The 19,098-nt window shown below is 40.3% G+C and overlaps 1 protein-coding gene across 3 annotated transcripts in view; it reads left to right on the forward strand.

The window, feature by feature from the left end:
- The window catches only part of MYOM1 (myomesin 1), a 158,284-nt gene extending 148,655 nt beyond the window's left edge, over window positions 1–9,629 (forward strand). For all 3 annotated transcript variants that reach the window (XM_053664247.1, XM_053664246.1, XM_053664248.1), the window contains 5 exons: window positions 235–398; window positions 3,141–3,177; window positions 3,431–3,453; window positions 5,744–5,799; window positions 8,848–9,629. In XM_053664247.1, the coding sequence (XP_053520222.1) occupies window positions 235–398; window positions 3,141–3,177; window positions 3,431–3,453; window positions 5,744–5,799; window positions 8,848–9,138 (571 nt within the window). In that variant the 3' untranslated portion in view covers window positions 9,139–9,629. The remainder of the gene's footprint in view (window positions 1–234; window positions 399–3,140; window positions 3,178–3,430; window positions 3,454–5,743; window positions 5,800–8,847) is intronic.
- Window positions 9,630–19,098: the final 9,469 nt, after the last annotated feature.

Consider the following 19,098-nt stretch of genomic DNA (forward strand, 5'->3'; position numbering starts at 1 on the left):
TTTTCTGGCAGTTCTGGTTAGTGCTTGTTTTTAAATTTGTTATTGTCCTTCTTTTGGTTGTGCAAGGAAGTAAAGTGTATGTATTTATGCCTTCATCTTGACCAGAAGCAAATCTGAATCTCATATTATTTAAAAGCCTGTAAAACTTTATGGTAAGACTGTCAATAAGAGACAAAGTAAAGGTCAGCTCTAGATGAAAGCAAACAATAATGATGTTTCCTTTAATTTGAACAGTGGGACTGCTATTAAGTACACAGACAGAGTTAAGAGTGGGGTCACTGGACAGCAGATCTGGCTGCAAATCAATGAGCCCACTCCAAATGACAAAGGGAAATATGTAATGGAACTCTTTGATGGCAAAACAGGACACCAGAAGACAGTGGATCTTTCTGGAGACGGTAAATGAATATTCTCCAAATTTTACTTACTGTAAAGGAGTGGGATTTTTAAAAAGAATGAAGAGTGATAAAAGGCTATTATATTTTCCTGTTGAAAGAGGATTGGAGATTTTAATAAAGGAGTTTCAAGTCAGCCATGGTGTTAGAAACAAGAATTTCAATAGGTGGAGAATTATTGAAAAGTAAGCACTACCCTTTCAAGATGTGTACCAAAAGGGGGCACATTGATTTGTAATCACTTGAGCAAGAACAAATACAGTTAGTTTTTATGGTGATTGATATTTGACTGAACTGAGTCAAAGAGATCAGTTGAGTTGGGAGGATTGAAGATGTGAGCGACGGGGAATAACTGATGTATCAGTTCTGAAGGATGGAATGTTGGAGATCCAGGGCAGAAGTGAGACTAAGAGTGAAAAAGCAGAGACAGATATTGAGAAGAACAGAACAAAGTTGTGAAAGTTTGATTCTTAGGGCCTCAGATTTCTTGGTTATCTGCTGTACAACGGGGGTTCTGGAGAGAGTAGGGAACAGAAGAAAGCCACAGGATGCATGGAAAAAGGCTTTCTACCTAAGAACATAGATGAAAAGTGACATACAACTGTTAATTAAAATTTTAAAAGTTAAAACATACACAGTCATAAATAAAAAATTAAAAGCACTATGCCATATCTCTCTCCTGGTACTATATTCTTCATCTTATTTATTATTTCCTTAAAAAATAAGATAGTTTGTATGAAGTTACCAGAGAAGCCTGGGGACTGACTTTTTCTTCCACTTCTTCAAATATTAAAATGCAACCTAAATATGCAGTAACTCTCAGTGCTTTAATCCTCAAAGAGTTGATTCATAATTTAGAGAGCAGCCTTTCCACCCCGTCTCGAGTTGTTTTGTGCTGAGTCCTTTAACCTGACCCCGCCCACCCATGACGACAGGAAACCTTGCTGAAGGTTCTCTGCAGGGAATGGCGTGGTTGTCCCCAAAAACTCCACCCTCCAGGCCACACTGTGCCTGAGTCACATCCTGTGGTAAGAGGATTTCTTCTGCAGTTCATCTGATACTGTTACACACAATAGAAAAAGGAAAATAAGAAGTGGATAGATAAATTAAAAACTTAAATTTTTTTTTCTTTTACTCTTTGGCCCATCTGACCTTACTTAACTAACCTGCTCTCAAAAAGCTGTGGATTGTCTCAGCCCACCTTAACACTGCCACAAAACACAGACTGGCTCGCCTGCACCTGTCTCTTTCTCCAAATGGCACGGGCAAAAACAATAGTATTGAGCTCTTAGTGTGGTTTAGCCTAACTAGTGTCGATGCAAGAAACATCGAAACCTGTAAAGAATTTTCGTGACTTTATTTGAGCCAAACTGAAGACAATTGCCAGAAGCAAAACCTCAACCAGTTGATAAAATGCTCCAAAGAATGGCAGTTTTGCACCTTATTTTATATACTACCATCAGAAGAGGAGTCATGAGTGGGTTACATGATATTCATTGGCGATAGATCAGGGAGGTAGAAGGAAGCAAAGTGCAGGGGGGATTTCTGGGACTGGACGAAAAGTGAAATGATAGACACATCTTTTACATAATTAACAGTCAACAATTAACATGATAACATAACAATGAGAGGATCTGTGGCCCCCTCTGGTGCAGTGCCTGTACTTTGAGGGAAGTGAAGGGGGTCCAGAGAAAGGACATTTGACACTCCAAAGCTCTGTTATTATAGATGCAAAAAGCCAACAGACGAACTCAGTTAAGGTAAAAGTTGACCTTTGTTAGGGAAAAATACTGGCCCAGGACATGACGACCCACTATGAACTGATTTTAGTTTCCAAACTTTAATCGCAGACCATCCTGTGTGGTTAGTTTCAGTCTCTGAGTCTGCAAGGCTGCCACGCAGGCCTCCCTGAGCTTGTCGGGTTTCACATGTGGCCCCTTCCTTCCACACTACTGTACCTCCAGAGACGTTAACCCTGACCTTATGCTTATTTTTTCCATCTGTAAAAGGAGGGGAGTCTGACTAGTATTATACAAATATTTTCTAGATGTAAAATATTTTGACTCTCAAACCACTGAGGCTCTTTAAAGGCAAGAGAGAGAGATTTCGAAATGAAGCTGCCTTTTCCCCTGAAGTCTTCAGAGTGGCTTACTCTGCAGACTAGGGGAAAAATTATTTTAGAACTCGGTAGCTCTCATTTCCCCGGCTCACTGTCTTTATCTCATCTCCGCACAGCAGAGAAACATTGCCTCAGGCAAGCACTGGCATGCGCTGCCACTGCTGTTAACTCCTTGTGCTCTTTAATACAAATACGTGGGCCAGACCATGTAACGTAGAAACATTTAACTCTCTGGCTAGGAGGCCATGATACGCGGGATGATTCAATAAGAGAAAGGCTTTTTTTGAAGCTCACCATGCTTATTAGACAACCAACTTTTATTTGAAATGGACTGTTATTCCCATTTTATCTTTGGCTGAGCTAATTCTTTACTTTTGTTTGAAAGGTTGAAGGTCTTTCAGAACCGAGATCTTCTGAAATCCAATATTTCATATTTTCTACCTAGAAAGTATTTGCTTGTTAAGTCCATCAAGTTGTAGAATTAACGCATAGACTCGACATTACCCAGTCAGCTTAGTTGTACCTGCAGGGGTCATATTGGCCTCAAGGTGTGAATTGTAATCAACCCCTGTGTGTCGTCAACTCTGGGTAAGAAAATTCTAACTTCTCTTTTTTCCCCCTTAAAGCATATGATGAAGCCTTTGCCGAATTCCAGAGATTAAAGTAAGTCTTTTTTCCTAGCAAATGCCATGTGCATGCATTAATTTCCCTGGACCATGGGGTGTGCTCCTCCCCCATCTGGGTGACAGAGAGGGTCTTTCAGGGCCATGAGGGCAGTAAAAGCAGTGCTCCCCAGCGCTCTGAACAGCCAGTTCTCCCTGAGGCAGTGAAATGCAGTCAAGGTTAGCTGCTCTGAAATAACATTAAAACCAAACTCTTCTTTGTTTCTATGTTTGTTCGTTTCTCCCAACCACAGACAAGCAGCCATTGCCGAGAAAAGTAAGTAAATCCCCTGCCTGTTTACTCCTGGCATAGTTTCAAAATATAACTTTTATTTCTCTATTATAACTTGAGACGGAGGAGAGTGAAAGTGCTTTTCTTTCTTTTAAAAAAAAAATCTTAGGTGTTCTACATATGTTTTCATTTAGTCTCTTGAGTAAGAATGTCTATGAAAAGAAGGTCTCAGGTTACGGAATAAGAATGTCACCCAGCTCTTAACCTGAGCCAGCTGTGTGGGGAAATCTCTGGGCTCCACCTCACACAGTAGATTGTTAATCACTTGCAGCAGGCACAACATATCAGAAACATTTACATACATTAAAGAAAAAAAAGAAATAGTCTTTGTACACTTGACATCGGGTGAATCACTGGCACTGGCCCTCTAGCCAGCACCCCACACGTTCCCGAGAGGCCCCTGTGGGAGAAAAGACTCCGAGCACGGCCTCCCTGCCTTCCGTGTCACGGGACGCGGTCCAAGTGAACACACACCACACTGTCGGGTCTACCCGGAAAGGAGCTCACTACTAAGTTCTATCATCTGTTTGCTTCACACACAGATATTTCGAGAAGCACTCAGATAATCTTACAGCATTCCAGAAGTCACAGACTAATTTGCCATAATAATTCAGGTTCTTTTGCAGTGTGGGAGGCAGAATTTGAAAATTGTTGAGGGTTAAGACCATGGAGTTTCTCCTCAGCTATAAGGAAAGGGAGCCAGGGGGACGAGCAGGAAGTGAGTTGTCTGTCTGCCCGTCGGTGGCTCCAGGTCACTCAGGTTGGAACTTTTCACCTTTGCCGAGTACTGCTGTCCTCCCCGCTCTCTGCTCTTTGCCTCTTGGGATCCCTGCTCAGGCCCTGGGTTTGTGAGGTGGCTGCTGGTGGTGAATGGGGCGTCCCAGGTGCCTGCACCAGGGATGTGTTGGGGAGTGTCCAAACAGCAGGGCATTTTTCTTGTTGGTGCTATGTCCCTCCTGCTCCTGTGCACACAAGCAAAGCCAGGGCCACAGCAGTTGACAGCCACTCCCTATTCTTGAACTCTCTTGTGGGCAAGGAACCCGACCTTCCCTGTAGTTCCTGAGCACTTCGCTAAGATCACTGGGTCACAGGAGTTTAGAGCTGGAAGAGATGTTAGAGCTCTTGTAGCTTCGTGTTTTTAAACTTTTACAAACCATAGGACATTTCATTCAGACAAAATCTTCCACACAGACTCAATATATGAAACACGTAAAGGCTGAGTTATCTTCATTGGCTCCCTGACTCAGTACCCAACACTGACCTCCTCTCAGGCCCCTCAGAGGAATCCCATGGACGCTGCACACATGGTCTAATGCAACCCCCTCCCATCTACAGACGAGACTGAGGTCCACACAGTGGGCCTCACAATGCGACTCACTTAATGTCACACATCAAGTGGCACAGGAGACAGGTCAGGCTTATAAGGTGCAGTGGAATCAACAGAATGCAGCCAACACTAGTCAGAGCTTTAGCCTGACTCAATGGAGAAGGGAATTGTAGAAATACGGATCTAGAGTCACACATTAATAAAGTAGGCCTGAATAATGAGACAGTGGTGGCCACTTAGTGCCAGAAAGGGAGACTTTGAGTGAACTAGAGAAGGTGTCCTTCCCTGGGGCTGAAGCAGTCACACACAGAGCACATGGCTTGGGTGGGGAGTCAGCACTGGATTTCAGCACCTTTGCTGCACTTTGTAGCCTCACCCAGGGGCCTTTATACTCATGGCCATAGATAGCAGCCTTGCATAGCGCTACCAAGAACTACCAGGAGACAGGAAAGGGAAGGTTTGTACAGAAGACCTGTGTAAAGAAAACCCACATCTGCAAGAGCCTCCAGATCTCCCTGGCATAAAGCTTCCAATTATGCAACCTTTTTTAATCATAGGGAAGCCCATAAAAGAGGCCACGCTGAGCTTGGAAGCTGTCCACAGAGATCTGCTCTGCCTCCTTGCACTGAGCCCTACTGAGTTGCAACACAGCCAGCCCTGAAAATAGCTGTGAGAATTATAGAGCAGGTCTTGATCCAACAAAGCAATCTCAAGCTGACATTTTAGGCACAGATAGAGGCAGCTGCACACACGAGTTCTGTGTATGAAGAAGGATTAACATTCAGCATCGCCGGATCATTTTTTAATTTTGCATGTTAAAAGCAGGTATAAAATAACTGAAAAGAGAGGGAGATAAAATTGGAAAATTGGTTCCCTGGAGTGGTTTTGTCGGGGTAATCACTGATGCTCAACATTTCAGTGATTAACCAAAAGTGCCTGTACTTGCAGATCGTGCCCGGGTGATGGGCGGTCTCCCTGATGTGGTCACCATCCAGGAAGGCAAGGTGAGCATGGAGCACTCCTATCCCTGCTTCCTCCGCTCTAGGAATGGGTTCTGGTGCCTCAAACTTTGTTTGTTTTTTTTTTTCTTAAGATACATCCCATCATCCTCATGCCATGGCTGCTATGCTTGACTTCAGAATAGCCAAATACAAGGTTAAAAATTCAGTCATTTTTCCAATCATATTAATATTTTGGGTCAAGCATCAGGATGCAAGTTTGTCTGATATGGGCACATGTAGACCACTTAGTCTCTTTCCAGAGACCTTTAAAATCACAAGAAGAGAAAAAAGTGTTCAATCATAAGTACATGATAAATATAAGTGAAGAATGAAGCATCCTCTAACGCCTAGTGGAAAATGGGCTGTCCTATTTATTAACTGCCTTACCTTTGATGGGAAACCTGCTGCTCCATGAATGTCTATAGGCTCTACTTCACTTGAAAACCGATTTCTCTCCATTACTTATAAACTAGTATTTCCTGGCTCCATAATAACCTCTGAAAAGCAATGAACATAATTTTTAACCTGTTTCATTAAAACAAAGTTAACATACCAGTCACAGGGATATGGGTATTTGTAGTAGATTAAAGCCTTTCCCCACTTCAAAATGGTAATGAAGACATATGATGGCTGATTGGAACTCAGGTGATAAAACAAGGCGTATCTAAAAGCTTTAGAGAGGAGTGGGATTCATCCAGCTGGGTTTCTTCGTCGGTAAGCATGTGACCACTGTTGCCATTCAGCTCAACCACTGCAGGGTTGCTTTTGTTTTCAAACTCTATTTTCTATTCTCATCTACTGAGATTCAAAATATTCTGAAAACTCACTGGGTCATAGTGAGAATTAAGAGACAGGTTATAATAGTTTTCCTTGACATCTAAGGTATTTAGTTTTGTTTGGTTTTGTTAAAAGTTTTAACCTGTAATCACAGTTACCAAAATCATATACCTGGTCTACTTAGATAAGTTTAATGGCAATGGTTTGACTCATATTTTTGAAATGTATATGTAGCATAATTCAGTGAGAAATGCTAATTAACCATGGGAAGAAAACAGATTTCTTAATCTATATAATTAATTTTAGGAGATACTCTTATAGAAGAGGTAACAAGTGATGATATAAGACTCTTCAGAAGAATGAATAGAAGGATATCACTTTCTCTGTATATCATGAGCCTTAGTTCTTTTCCTTATAATTACTGGATTTTAGGGACAAAAAAATGCAAGAATTGAATTTAAAATGTGAAATAAATTCAACATTATTGGCCATCAGGGAAATACAAATTAAGCCACACTGAAAAATCATAGCACACCTATCCGAATTGCTAAAATAAAAAATAGTGAAAACAACCAATGCTCGTGAGGATGCAGAGAAACTGAACCACTTATACGTTGCTGGTGGAAATATGAATCAAAGTTGTACAGCCACTCAGAAAAACGTATTGGTGATTTTTTTCAAAAAATTTTTATCCTCACCTGAGAACATTTTTTTCATGGCTATTAGAGAGAGAGGAAGGGAGGGGCGAGAGAGAGAGAGAGAAACATCAATGTGAGAGAGAAACACTGACTGGTTGCATTCCATACGTGCCCTGAATGGGCATCAAACCCACAACCCAGGCATGTGCCCTGACCAGGAATCAGTCCCACAACCTTTCGGTTACAGACAGTATTCCAACCAACTGAGCCACACCAGTCAGGGTGACAATTTTTTTTAAATGAAACATGCCTTTTCCATATAACCCAATAATTGCACACCTGGGCACTTATCATAGAGAAATTAAAATGTATGTTCACATAAAAGCACAAATGTTGCTAGCAGCTTTATTCATAGTAACTCAAAACTGTTAACAGGCCAACCTTTACAGGTATGACCACACTGTGGCACAAAACTCAGTGATGAGAAGGGACAAATTATTGATACCTGAAATAACTTGCATGAATCTGCAAGGAATTATACTCAGTGGAAAGGGCAATCCTGAAAGATCACATACTGTATGATGCTATTTATATAATGTTTTTGAAATTACAAAATTTAGGAAACAAAATAGATTAGTCATTGCCAGGAGTTAGGAATGAGGCTGGGAGGTTGGGGAAGTGAGGAGGGGGTGGCTATAAAGGGCGGCACAGGAGATCTTTGTGGCGATAGAAATGTCCTGTATCTTAACCGAGGTGGTGGAAATGTGAACCTAGACAGGTGATGGAATTAAATAGAAGTAAGCATACACAAACACAAACCAGTACAGTAAAACTAGGAAAATCTATGTAAGATCAATGGACTGTACCAATGTCAATATACTGGTTATGATATTATGCTATAGCTTTATAAAATGTAACTAGTGGGGAAAACTGGGTAAGGTACACAGGATCTCTCAATTATTTATTACAACTGTATATAAACCTATAATTATCTTAAAATTTTTTCAGCAAAATGTTAGGTAAAGTAAAACCATAGGTGTAAACACTGATCTTTAAAATAAGAGGGTTTCAACACAGACAGTAATATAATAAAATATTAGGAAATAGGAATACATTTTGGTAAAGCACCTTTGCAACTGCAACAGATGGGGTAGGGTTTGGGGGAGAAATAAAAGAAGGGAGATGGGATTTGAAAATTAGCCACATTATCTGAAACAGCTGTTAGGATTCTGCGGCTGAGCTCTGTGGCACCGCTGAAATGCAAATGGGAGCAGGTGGTGATAATGGCAATGAGATTTCTCTACTGAGACAGCGCCCAAAATGCCACATTAATGCAAAAAGCATCTATGTGTTTACGAAAGAGAAAATGGAGATGGGAACTGGAAGCAAACTCAGTGTGGTTTTGATGAGAAGTATTCCCAAAGCCAGAAAGCCAGCACCCTAAAGAAACCTCCTCAGGTTTGATTTCGAACTGTAACTCACACAGGTGCGTATACATACCAAGTTCAAACCCTCCTCTGGGAGGTTTATATTTATCCTCCACTGAGTCATGCCATACCATCAAAGGATTCTTTAAGTTGGAACATTATATCTGGTATCTCTCCTCTCCTCTCCTCTCATAAAACCTGTTTTGCAGGCACTTAATCTCACTTGCAACGTGTGGGGTGACCCGACTCCGGAGATCTCCTGGTTGAAGAATGAGAAGTCCCTGGCCTCGGATGACCACTGCAGCCTCAGGTTTGAAGCAGGCAAGACAGCCTTCTTCACTATCAACGGGGTGACCACCTCTGACTCTGGCAAATACGGGCTGGTTGTGAAGAACAAGTACGGCTCAGAGACAAGCGACTTCACCATCAGTGTGTTCATCCCAGAGGAGGAGGCGAGGGTGGCTGCTGCAAAGCCTGAGAAAGGCGCTAAGTCCAAGTGACCGGGCACCTCTCCGCGGGCACTGAGGGAATCTGTGCTGGTCCGCCTTGTGCTGCTAGTGTGCAAACAGTTTGGGCAAAGTGTAAGGAAGTCTTTGTGCTTTCAACTCCCTATTATTGTTGGCCTGGGGGGACATGGTCAAATCTTTTATTCATATTTTAAACAGCACCAACTAACATTTTAATAGTTAAGAAAATATCATTGGTAGCACAGATAGTAAGAACTGGTTTTAAGCAAAAGATCAGAAAAAGAGAGGGACATTGAATGATGATCAGAAAGCAGACGAATGTGTCGTGGAGCAGAATTTGGACTTGGCTCAATTTTTACCAGTAAATTTTCATGGATTGCAGTTAAGCTCCAGCATCAAATCAAGACAGTGACTAGTTAGGCAAACCAGTATGTTTCATGTGTTGTTGAGAGAGTGGGGTGCATTTCTGTTGGTGGTCTTTTGATTTGGAACCTCCTCGGTATTAATAAATAGTCCTCACCTTTCCTCTTCTCTCGCCAGCATTTCTTTCATTGTTGTTCTTTGGCTGCTCAGATGGATGGCCTCTGCTGCATCTCTCTCACCACTTCTTGTAGCTCGTCTTCCAATTGAAATTCCTTTGGGTTAAAGCAGTAGGATCTGATAAGTCATCCAAGGTCAATTGAAGTTCAGAGGTGTGAAATTGCTCTGTCACTGTACACCTGTTAGCTTACTGGACAATAGTGTTGATTCCATTGTTAAGATACCCAAAGTAATTGAATGCAATGCGTCAATTAAGGATAAGAGGGTGTGGGTGTCTAGTGTTAGAACTGGCGCCTAAGGTCCCACAGCTAAGAAAACAAACAACTCTCATTCTAAATTTAGACCTGCCAGCTCTGGGGCCTGCCCCTCCTTGCAGGACATGACTATAGGCAGCATTCTGCTCTAGGGAATGTGGTTCTTCCTCCACCTGTACTCCCAACCACCACTACCACACACACACAATCACTCACGCGTTACTGGAGAAAAATAGTGATGGTGAAAGGTGGTCTCCCCTCCTCCTTTCTGCCAAGGGTCAGGAACAGGACAACAGACTCCCTTCTACAGTTTGGAGGGGCACCTACTCATCCTCTCCTTTTCAAAGTTTGGGCTGGAAATTATGTCTTATCTGACTGTCTCGACATTCCCTTGTCCAGCCAAGTGCCCCATGCTGTTGCCATGACATTGAACACTAGGCAGGAGCAAGATGCTGTTCTTCCACTCACAGGCATGGCAAATTGATGAGATCCCTGAAGGTCACGGGGACCCTATCAAGAGTGGCTGACCTTAAGCAGTCTAAAGTTCGCCCCACTCTTGGCAAGAGGACTCCCTCTGACAAGTGGACCCAAAAAAGAGATGGACACAAGCAGGGGAGCTGAAGAGAGGAGAAAGGGTGAAACAGGGGCGGATCTGTGAGTTAAGGAACTGTGCAGGTGAGAGGCCTAAGACTCTACACAGAACCGGAATGCACCTCTCATGAGACCAACAACAGAGTCCCAGTGTTGGGAGAAGGGAGGGAGGGAGTCATATACTACCCACCCCTCAATTCCATGCTACTGGAGCCCAAATCGAGGAGGAAACAGGATTTGGATCCAATGAAAACACAATTTTAGAACCATGTGTTCTGAACTCTGAAACTGTTTGAGAGTTTAGGAAATCAAAGTGGGTTATCATTAAGATCCTTGCCGTCCAGCACAGACTTGGTGGAGCTCAGTGGCAGTGAGGAAGGAAAATAGTTTTCATATTCATAGTTCTATAAGCTGAGACTACTCAAATGGTTATAAGAATGATTTCTGCCAGTATAATAACCAAACTAAATCAGCTCAGATTTGATGGCTTAGGTAAAATTCTGCTGTTTCTACAGGGAAAAAGAACTGAAACTATATATTTATCAGTTTAATGAAGCTGAAGATCCTTTTAACTTATGAGAATCTGTGAACTGCTAAATGTGATTTATTGGTATGCAGAGCATCATATGGAAGCATAGGAAAGACTCCTCAGAGTTTAGTTTTATAAAACTGATATTCAATATATTAAAGTAATAAATTAAAAATCTAGATATTCCTAAATTATTGAAGTTTAGCTTTAAAAACTCATTTTTCCCATTTAAAAATCTAGCTATTGAAAACAATTATTGTAAGGGTACTTTATAGTATAACTAAATTTCATTAAACTTGTTAAACTGTATTTAGTAATTAATATATTTGCTTTCCATTTTAAATACTACTATTGTCTGACTTACCAAACAAAAACTTTGTAAGAACTTAAATAACTTTAATAACCTATAAAATTAAGTACATAAATATGAAAATTTTTGAGTTCTTTTAAATGTACCTATTTGTATACAGACTTAGTAAGACCTCGACAAAAGTCACAATCATTAAACACTTTAAGTTAGAATCATAAAGCTGAGCTATTACTAGAATAAAGTTTATGAAACCATTATAAGTACATAAAAATCAAATATGCAGAGATGCCACAATCAAAAATAATAACATTACCCAGCTACAGCCCCTGGGTCCTGGGACTAGAGTTTTAATACCCATACCAGAACAAGAGACATAGCTCACTGTTCAAAATGGAAGCTTCACACCAAGGTGTCTGCACAAAGCTGGTACTCACAAAGGGTAGACTAGCTTTAAAAAATGCAAATAATAAAAATATCACCGACTGACATGGAGAAGCTATATGGAAGTTTGTCATCTGGTTCTAAGTAGAAAAAGAAAGTTAACAATTCCTCACACCAGTACTGAATACTTGTGAGGTCCAAATTTATAGTACCACATGGTATAGGAACTCCAAGGCAAGAGTTCCCATAAAAATGGCTAATATATGGGGCCCCAGAGAAGCAAGTGTAAAACTATACTACAAAGGGCTTCTGTGTCTGCTCACAAAGGATTACTGTTATGGAAAGTGTGCTCTCACCATAAACAACGAGAAAAACAGGCAAAATATATGGGAAAAAATCTGGGGCATCAGCAGGTCTGTGACCTGGAGGAAGGGAAACAGTAATGAGAGACTGTGTTCACTCTAACTTATTGCTGGGACACACTGCTCAGGCTATAGCCAGTGGGAACCCAAATAGAACCTGTCAGTCTGAAGTTCAAGGAGGCTGAAGTAGCTAGAATTTATGGGAAAGAATATTAGAGAGAAGGTAGTTGAACAGAGAAGGAGCACTGGACCCCCACAGGTGGGTCTCTGGCTGAGCTGCTTTGTGAGTGGTGAGGAAGAGCTGCTGAGAAGTAGTAGACCAGGAGCTTACTACTTCTCACAGGGGTTGGAAGAAGTTCTCCTTTCCATCAGCTGGAATGAAAAGACCTTGTAATACACAGAGCATCGGGTAGAGTGCTCAGAGGTGTTTCATGTTGGTAGTGGAGGTACATTCATCCTAAACTAAAAGCTGCTCCAATACTCTGTCGAAACTTAAAAGCAAGCCTCAAAAGGATCAAATATCCGATGGTGTGTCAGAACAAAGTGCAATGCATTTCAAATGAACACATTTCTGAACAGCGTGAAATTCACAATAGCTGGCATCCAATCAAAAATCAGCAGGTGTACAAACATGCAAGAAAACATGACCAATCACCAAAAGAAAAGTAAATTAAAGATAAGTCCTGGGGTTGTAATGTACAGCATGGTGACTATAGTTAATAATACTGTATTATATATTTGAAAGTTTCTAAGGGAGATCTTAAAAGTTCTCATCACAAGGAAAAAATATAACTATGTGACAGGATTAACTAAACTTATTAAGGTAATCATTTCACACAGTATATACATATATCGAACCATTATGTTGTACACCTAAAGCTAATACAATGTCATATGTCACTTCTATCTCAATAAAATTGGGAAAAATTATTCTATACACAAATATTATGGATGTATCAAGAATAATCAGTTATTAATTTAATCTTCTTCTTTGAGCAGATAATAAAAATTCCAAGTAATTTTTAGTCATTTTAACACTATAATCCTAATAGCAAATGTAAGCATAATTTCAAAAAAGATGCTTACATATCTCCTGTAATATGATGACCTATGTGTATATTAGTATTTGTTGATGGTGGCTTATAACTATGTAATTTGAAATGCCATTGCTATAGTTTTATGATCATTAACCTGTTCAGTGAGAAGATTTCTGTAATTTAATAGAATAATGGATACTTGGGGAAAAAAGTGCATTAATGAAAACAAACCCAAAAATGACAGAGATGATGGAATTAGCAGGCATGGTCCTTAAAGTACCTGATATAACTATATTCTATATTCTTAAGAAGCCTGAGGAAAGACTGGCTATATTAAGTAGAGATATGCAAGAATACCAAGGCATGTCATAATGAATTTGCTTAAAAACATTCATAAAGAGAAAAATCTTAAAAGCAGCCAGAGAAAAAAAAGACATTATGTAGAATACGGGTGGCAGACACAAGGCTCGTGGGCCGAATGCAACCCTCCACCTTGTTTTATCTGGCACCTTGTTTCTACCTGGCAGCAGTGCTGAGCTCTCACTTACCTGTTAAGGAGTCGTTACATTTATACAGTCCTCACATTACACTCAGCCCTTTGAAGGCAACTGTGAGGCTGCTGTGGCCCCTGGTGAAAATGAGTTTGACACCCCTGCTCTAGAGGAACAAAACGGGGAATGACACAGTCTTCTCATGAGAAACTGTAGAAGCCAGAGGACCACGGAACAAGCAAGGCCTTTAAAGTGCCAAACGAAAAACAAAAAGCCTCTTTACTGATGACAGTATTCAAAAGTTCAGGCAAACTAAAGACTTTATCTGATAAACTAAAGCTGAGCAATCTACTATAGCAGATTTGCACTGCAAAAAAAAGTTAAAGGAAGTTCTTCAGGTGGAAGGCAAATGGTATGAGATGGAAATTTAGATCAACAATGAATGAAAATAGCAGAACTTGGAAACATGTGTTCAAATATTAAGTACATTCTTTTCATTTTTAAAGTCTTCTTCTTGCTCCTGAGACCCCTCTGCCAGAGGCAGTCTGGCCCAGCCCCAGCCCCGGAGCATGCATTCCCTCCACACCAGCCTTGGCCAGCGCTAGGGCTCTCAGGCTTTAGTGTCCATCACAGGTGCTGTGTGGAAGTAGATGCAGGCCCCACCACTGATAGCATATGCCATCCTCCATCCCTCTAGTCACAGTAAGTCCAACCCTACTCAGTGCTGAACCACTCAGGAGGGTCTTACAGCATCTCTGCGAAAGTGGTGGCCAAAAAGATGAGGATGCACATATCAGAGAGACATGTAGGAGTTAAATGGGCAGGACTTGGCTGTGGATTGGACAGGGGTTGGAAGAGAGGGAATTGCTCAGAAGGATTCACTGACTAGCTGTAGGTTTGAGCAGCTGGGTGGATGTTTGTGTCTTCTGAAAGGGGAGCAGCCCAGAGACAGGAGGAGAGGTGGTAAGAACTTACTGTTTTCAAAAGATAGCAGCTACAAAGAGCTCCAGCTATAAGAACAGGATGCAATATGAGATGGAAAACCAGAAAGCAAAACAGCATGATGTTTAAGTGATTAGTTGGATCGAATTATTAGATAAAATAAAAGAAAAATTGTGAGTTAAAATAGTGGAAACTCAAATCTTATACTGTATATTAAAAACAAACTGTGATGCATTAACAAATCTATCTTAGGGCAGCAAATCATTTACAATAGAGGAATTAAAATCCTGTTCTCTCAGGCATACAATCAGGAATTTTTTTTACTGCTTTGGCAGTCACTGGAATACTTCCAAGTACTACATTGTTTTTCTGGTGCCAACTAACATTGTGTTGTTATTAGCACAAACTGTATGTTCTGATTACTTCTAAGTATCCACTGCTATCAACTGAAAACATGATTTATAGATTAATAGTTCCACTGAGAGAGTTTCAAGTGTTTGTTGTGTACTACTCTGTCATCCTGCTTTGCTTATCCACAGAAAGACATTTAGATAAAATTCACATATTTTTATGGAAAGTTACAAGCTTAATACACAATGACCACCTTGTCCTGTTTTTAGATATTCACATTTTGACCTTTACCTCAAGGCTATATAAAGTTGTTTAATAAAAGTCTTAGATGATTTAAACACTGCCAAAAAATTAATTGGTATATGTCTATTATCATCTTAGTCTCTAAAATTTACATAAAATTTCCAAAATTACCTAACTCATAGTTATTATTAAGATCTAAGTGACTTTCATACTATATTTTTAACACACTTTATTGTAGACTAGTGTCCAGCAGAGATAAGAAGACAGTACTTGTCACAAAGCTCACATACATGCTGCGGATACCGAGAGATAGTACTTCTCCATTTAAGGATAAATGTCTTCATTTTGAAAAGGAGCGAGAACAACATGCAAGTCAGTTTTATTTAAAACATGTTGGAAACAAAATACACCCTGCCTTGAATAAATAATGAAAGGAGTGTTCCCCTCCCTGGTCTTGAGTTTCTTGGTCCCCCTTTCCTCCCCTCTCTAGTTTAAAAAGAGCAAGAAGTATAACCCACAGGGGCAGGCCTTCCACCTGAAGAATTACTATTGCCCATGATAGCACATGAAAGCCACCTATGCCACTTGCCACAAGATGGTTATAAATCAGAGCGAAGATGCCACCACTGAAGCCACATTGCTAGGACTGGTCAAAGAGAAAACTTTCTGCAGAGACCACCAGAATAGGAGTGTTTTGCTATGTAGACTTTATTTTGACCTCCCAGGTTGAGCTTAGTTATCTGAACATACCTCCCTACTGAGTATGCCCACATACTCAGCCAGTAGCTGCCTGTAGAAAGCCTCTCCAAGATGTCGGTGCCAAATGCAGCACACATATTAACAACCTCCCCCCTATTCCCTTCTGTTCTTCACAGGTTAATTTTCCCACCAGTAAAGTTCTAACCAGGCCTCAGAACCCTCTTGGCTCTCAGACTTAGGTCAGTACAGGCATCCAGTTCATGAGCTTCCCCCACGGTCTAGTCCCCTTTCACCAGAATGTCATATGAGAAGTGTCTCTTGCTCACACATCCAAAACCAGAAACCACATTGCCAAGAGGAGCTTTTTGTTTCACTGGGGAAAAAAAACTGTGCAGAAAAAGAAGAGAACAACTCATTACTGAGACAGAATTGAGAAATCTGAAATCTTCCTCTCAGGAGAAAGTTTGAGCAATACTGATGTAAAGATGAAGAAATAATGAAAAATTTTAAAAAATGTTCTTGTTTTCACCTCAAAACTGAAATAGAAGGCAATCACCTATACCTTATAAAAATACAATATATCATTTTTTCTACTCATTTGTTCATCCAACAAACATCGACAGGCCTGGGTCAGGCCCCTCAGCACAAAAGGCTGACCCACAACGGTAGAGCACCCTCTAAAATTCTGCCTTCCGGCAGCATTTGTGTCTGGTCTAAATGGAAAGTCACAGGAATCTTTGACCTCTGGACAGGCATTCCCAGAAGTCATGGAACCAAACTGGGGACAGAATTGTTTTTTTCCATTTCAATGGACAAGGAGCGAGGCAAGATGAGAGTTGCTCAGTGTGTTGGTGCCTGAAAGGGAGGTGAGGGGAGAAAAGGAAGAAGGGAAGAGAATAATTATTGGTTTTAATGCATAAACTGTTTATCTATAAAGAATTAGACTATTTTCTGTAAAGATTTTTAATTGGTCTTTTCCTCCATTTTATATTGCATTATCTAGGCTACTTTAGAGTTGTTGACATTTCACAGAATTGCTCTGTACTTCTAATGCTGTGTTAAAGAAGGTCATTGGCTTAAAAATATAAACCAAAAAAGAAACAGAAAAACTTTAAGTAAAAATATAATAAGCCATTTTAGCTAGAATAGTAAAATTTTTTTTATTTGTGTTTTAAAATATGGTCATGCTAACATCACTCTATCTTACAAAACAGAGACACTTTGATGTCCCTAGTTCTGCTAGAATCTGAGTCAATGGCACAGAAATAGAGCTACTGTGTCCCTTTTCCACTCTTCTTTAATAATACGAAAGTAAAATAAAGGGTGAGGATATTCAGTAAATGTTCAGACCTTTGTTGATAAGTAATTTAGAGCAAAATAAGTCAAGAGATTAAATGTTTAAAAAAACTCGAACACACATTACTGCAAATGTTTGTTACAGTGGTATGTTATAGATATATAGTTGTATATTATTACTGTATTATATCATATTATATTGTATTTAGTTGTATATTATAGAGATACACACATGATAAAGATTAGAGGAATTGAGCTCTCAAAAAAAATTACGTAAGGACCTGAAAATAGTAAAGCATTTGGAACGCTCCTCATTTCCATGGTAGCCACAGTTACAGAAATGCCATGTGTTCTTTGTCAACTCAGAACGTTTGTTACAAAGACAGCATTCAAAATAAGAGTCAAACTCTGGGAACTCCCTTTAAAATTAAATGGGAAAAAAATCAGAAAGTGTTTACTTCTCTAGTCTTGAAAGTATTTTATGTGGAAATTAAGCAAGTCCCTGGGAAAAAAATTCTAACCCAATTCACCTCTGCTGTGAGCCTCTTATATGAATCATTGAGAATTTCACATGGTTACAGAATGACTTTCTCTTTTACTGAAAGTATCCACCTGCCTGTATAAAGGCATTTCATGCCTGTTCCACTAAAGCTTTCAAAGTGCTCTTCTTGAGTAGCTGGCAAAATTTTGCTAAGCATGTAATGTTTTCAAATGAGTCAATGATTGATCAGAGATTTTTTTGTATCTTCTCAACACTTGACTTCAGATGGGAAATACAGGCGAGTTTGGCTGTTTTTGTTATCGTACATTTATTCTTTCAACAAACATTTATTTAGCAAAGATTGTGAAGATACAAAGATGAATGAGATGGAGATTTTCCCTCAGAGTGCCACATCTAACGGATGCAATGATGGGAATATGATGGGCCATAACACAAGCAACAAGTTCATAAGGAAAATACAGACAACATGCTATTATCTTCGCTCAGAGGTGGGGTGCAATACTTTGCTCTACAGTGAGGGAAAGGTGAAGAGTAAGGTGAAATACAGGATTCAGGAAAGGCTGGAAGAAGTAGAAGAATTTTATGAGCTTTGATGGGCAGGTGGGTTTTAGCTATTTTAAGACTGAAGGGAGCCCTGGCTGGTTTGGCACAGTGGTTTAAGCGTGGGCCTGCAAAGCAAAGGATCACTAGTTCAATTCCCAGTCAGGGCCCAAGCCTGGGTTATGGCCAGGTCCCCAGCTGGGGGCATGTGAGAGAAAACCTATCAGTGTAGCTCTCAGACATCAATATTTCTCTCTCTCTCTCTCTCTCTTTCTCTTTCTCCCTCCCCTCTCCTCACTCTAAAAATAAATAAATTCTAAAATAAAAATTTTTATTATTTTTTAAATATTTTATTTATTTATTTTGAGAGAGGGGGGAAGGGAAGGAGAAAGAGTGGGAGAAAAACACCAATGTGTGGTTGCCTCTCATGTGTTCCCTACTGGGGTCCTGGCCTGCAACCCAGGCATGTGTCCTGACTGGGAATCGAACCAGTGACCCTTTGCTTCGCAGGCCCAAGCTCAATCCACTGAACTACACCAGCCAGGACCTAAAATAAATTTTTTTTAAATAAAAAAGTTATGATATAAATGCAGAGGTCTTCTCAGAAGGTATCCAGCCATGTACTATGAAAAATAGGGATATTTATAAGAAGATATAAGATACAAGCAACATTGTACATAGGACAGTGACACCTCAGCCCCCTTCAAAGTAAGCACCTTGGGATCTCACACCGTTCTCCCAGCATCTCTTCCACTCTGCAAAACACTCTGCAAAATCCTCTGTTGGAATTGCCATCAGCTGCCCCATCATATTTTCCTGAATTTCATCAATGATCTGAAATCTCTTCCCTTTCAAAGGTGATTTTCAGGAAAAGCCAGAAGTCACAGGGTGCCAAATTTAGGCTGTTGCAGGGCTGAGTCATCTG

The sequence above is a fragment of the Artibeus jamaicensis genome, unplaced genomic scaffold (assembly GCF_021234435.1).
Source record: "Artibeus jamaicensis isolate MK-2021 breed Jamaican fruit bat unplaced genomic scaffold, CSHL_Jam_final contig_354, whole genome shotgun sequence".
Classification (NCBI taxonomy): domain Eukaryota; kingdom Metazoa; phylum Chordata; class Mammalia; order Chiroptera; family Phyllostomidae; genus Artibeus; species Artibeus jamaicensis.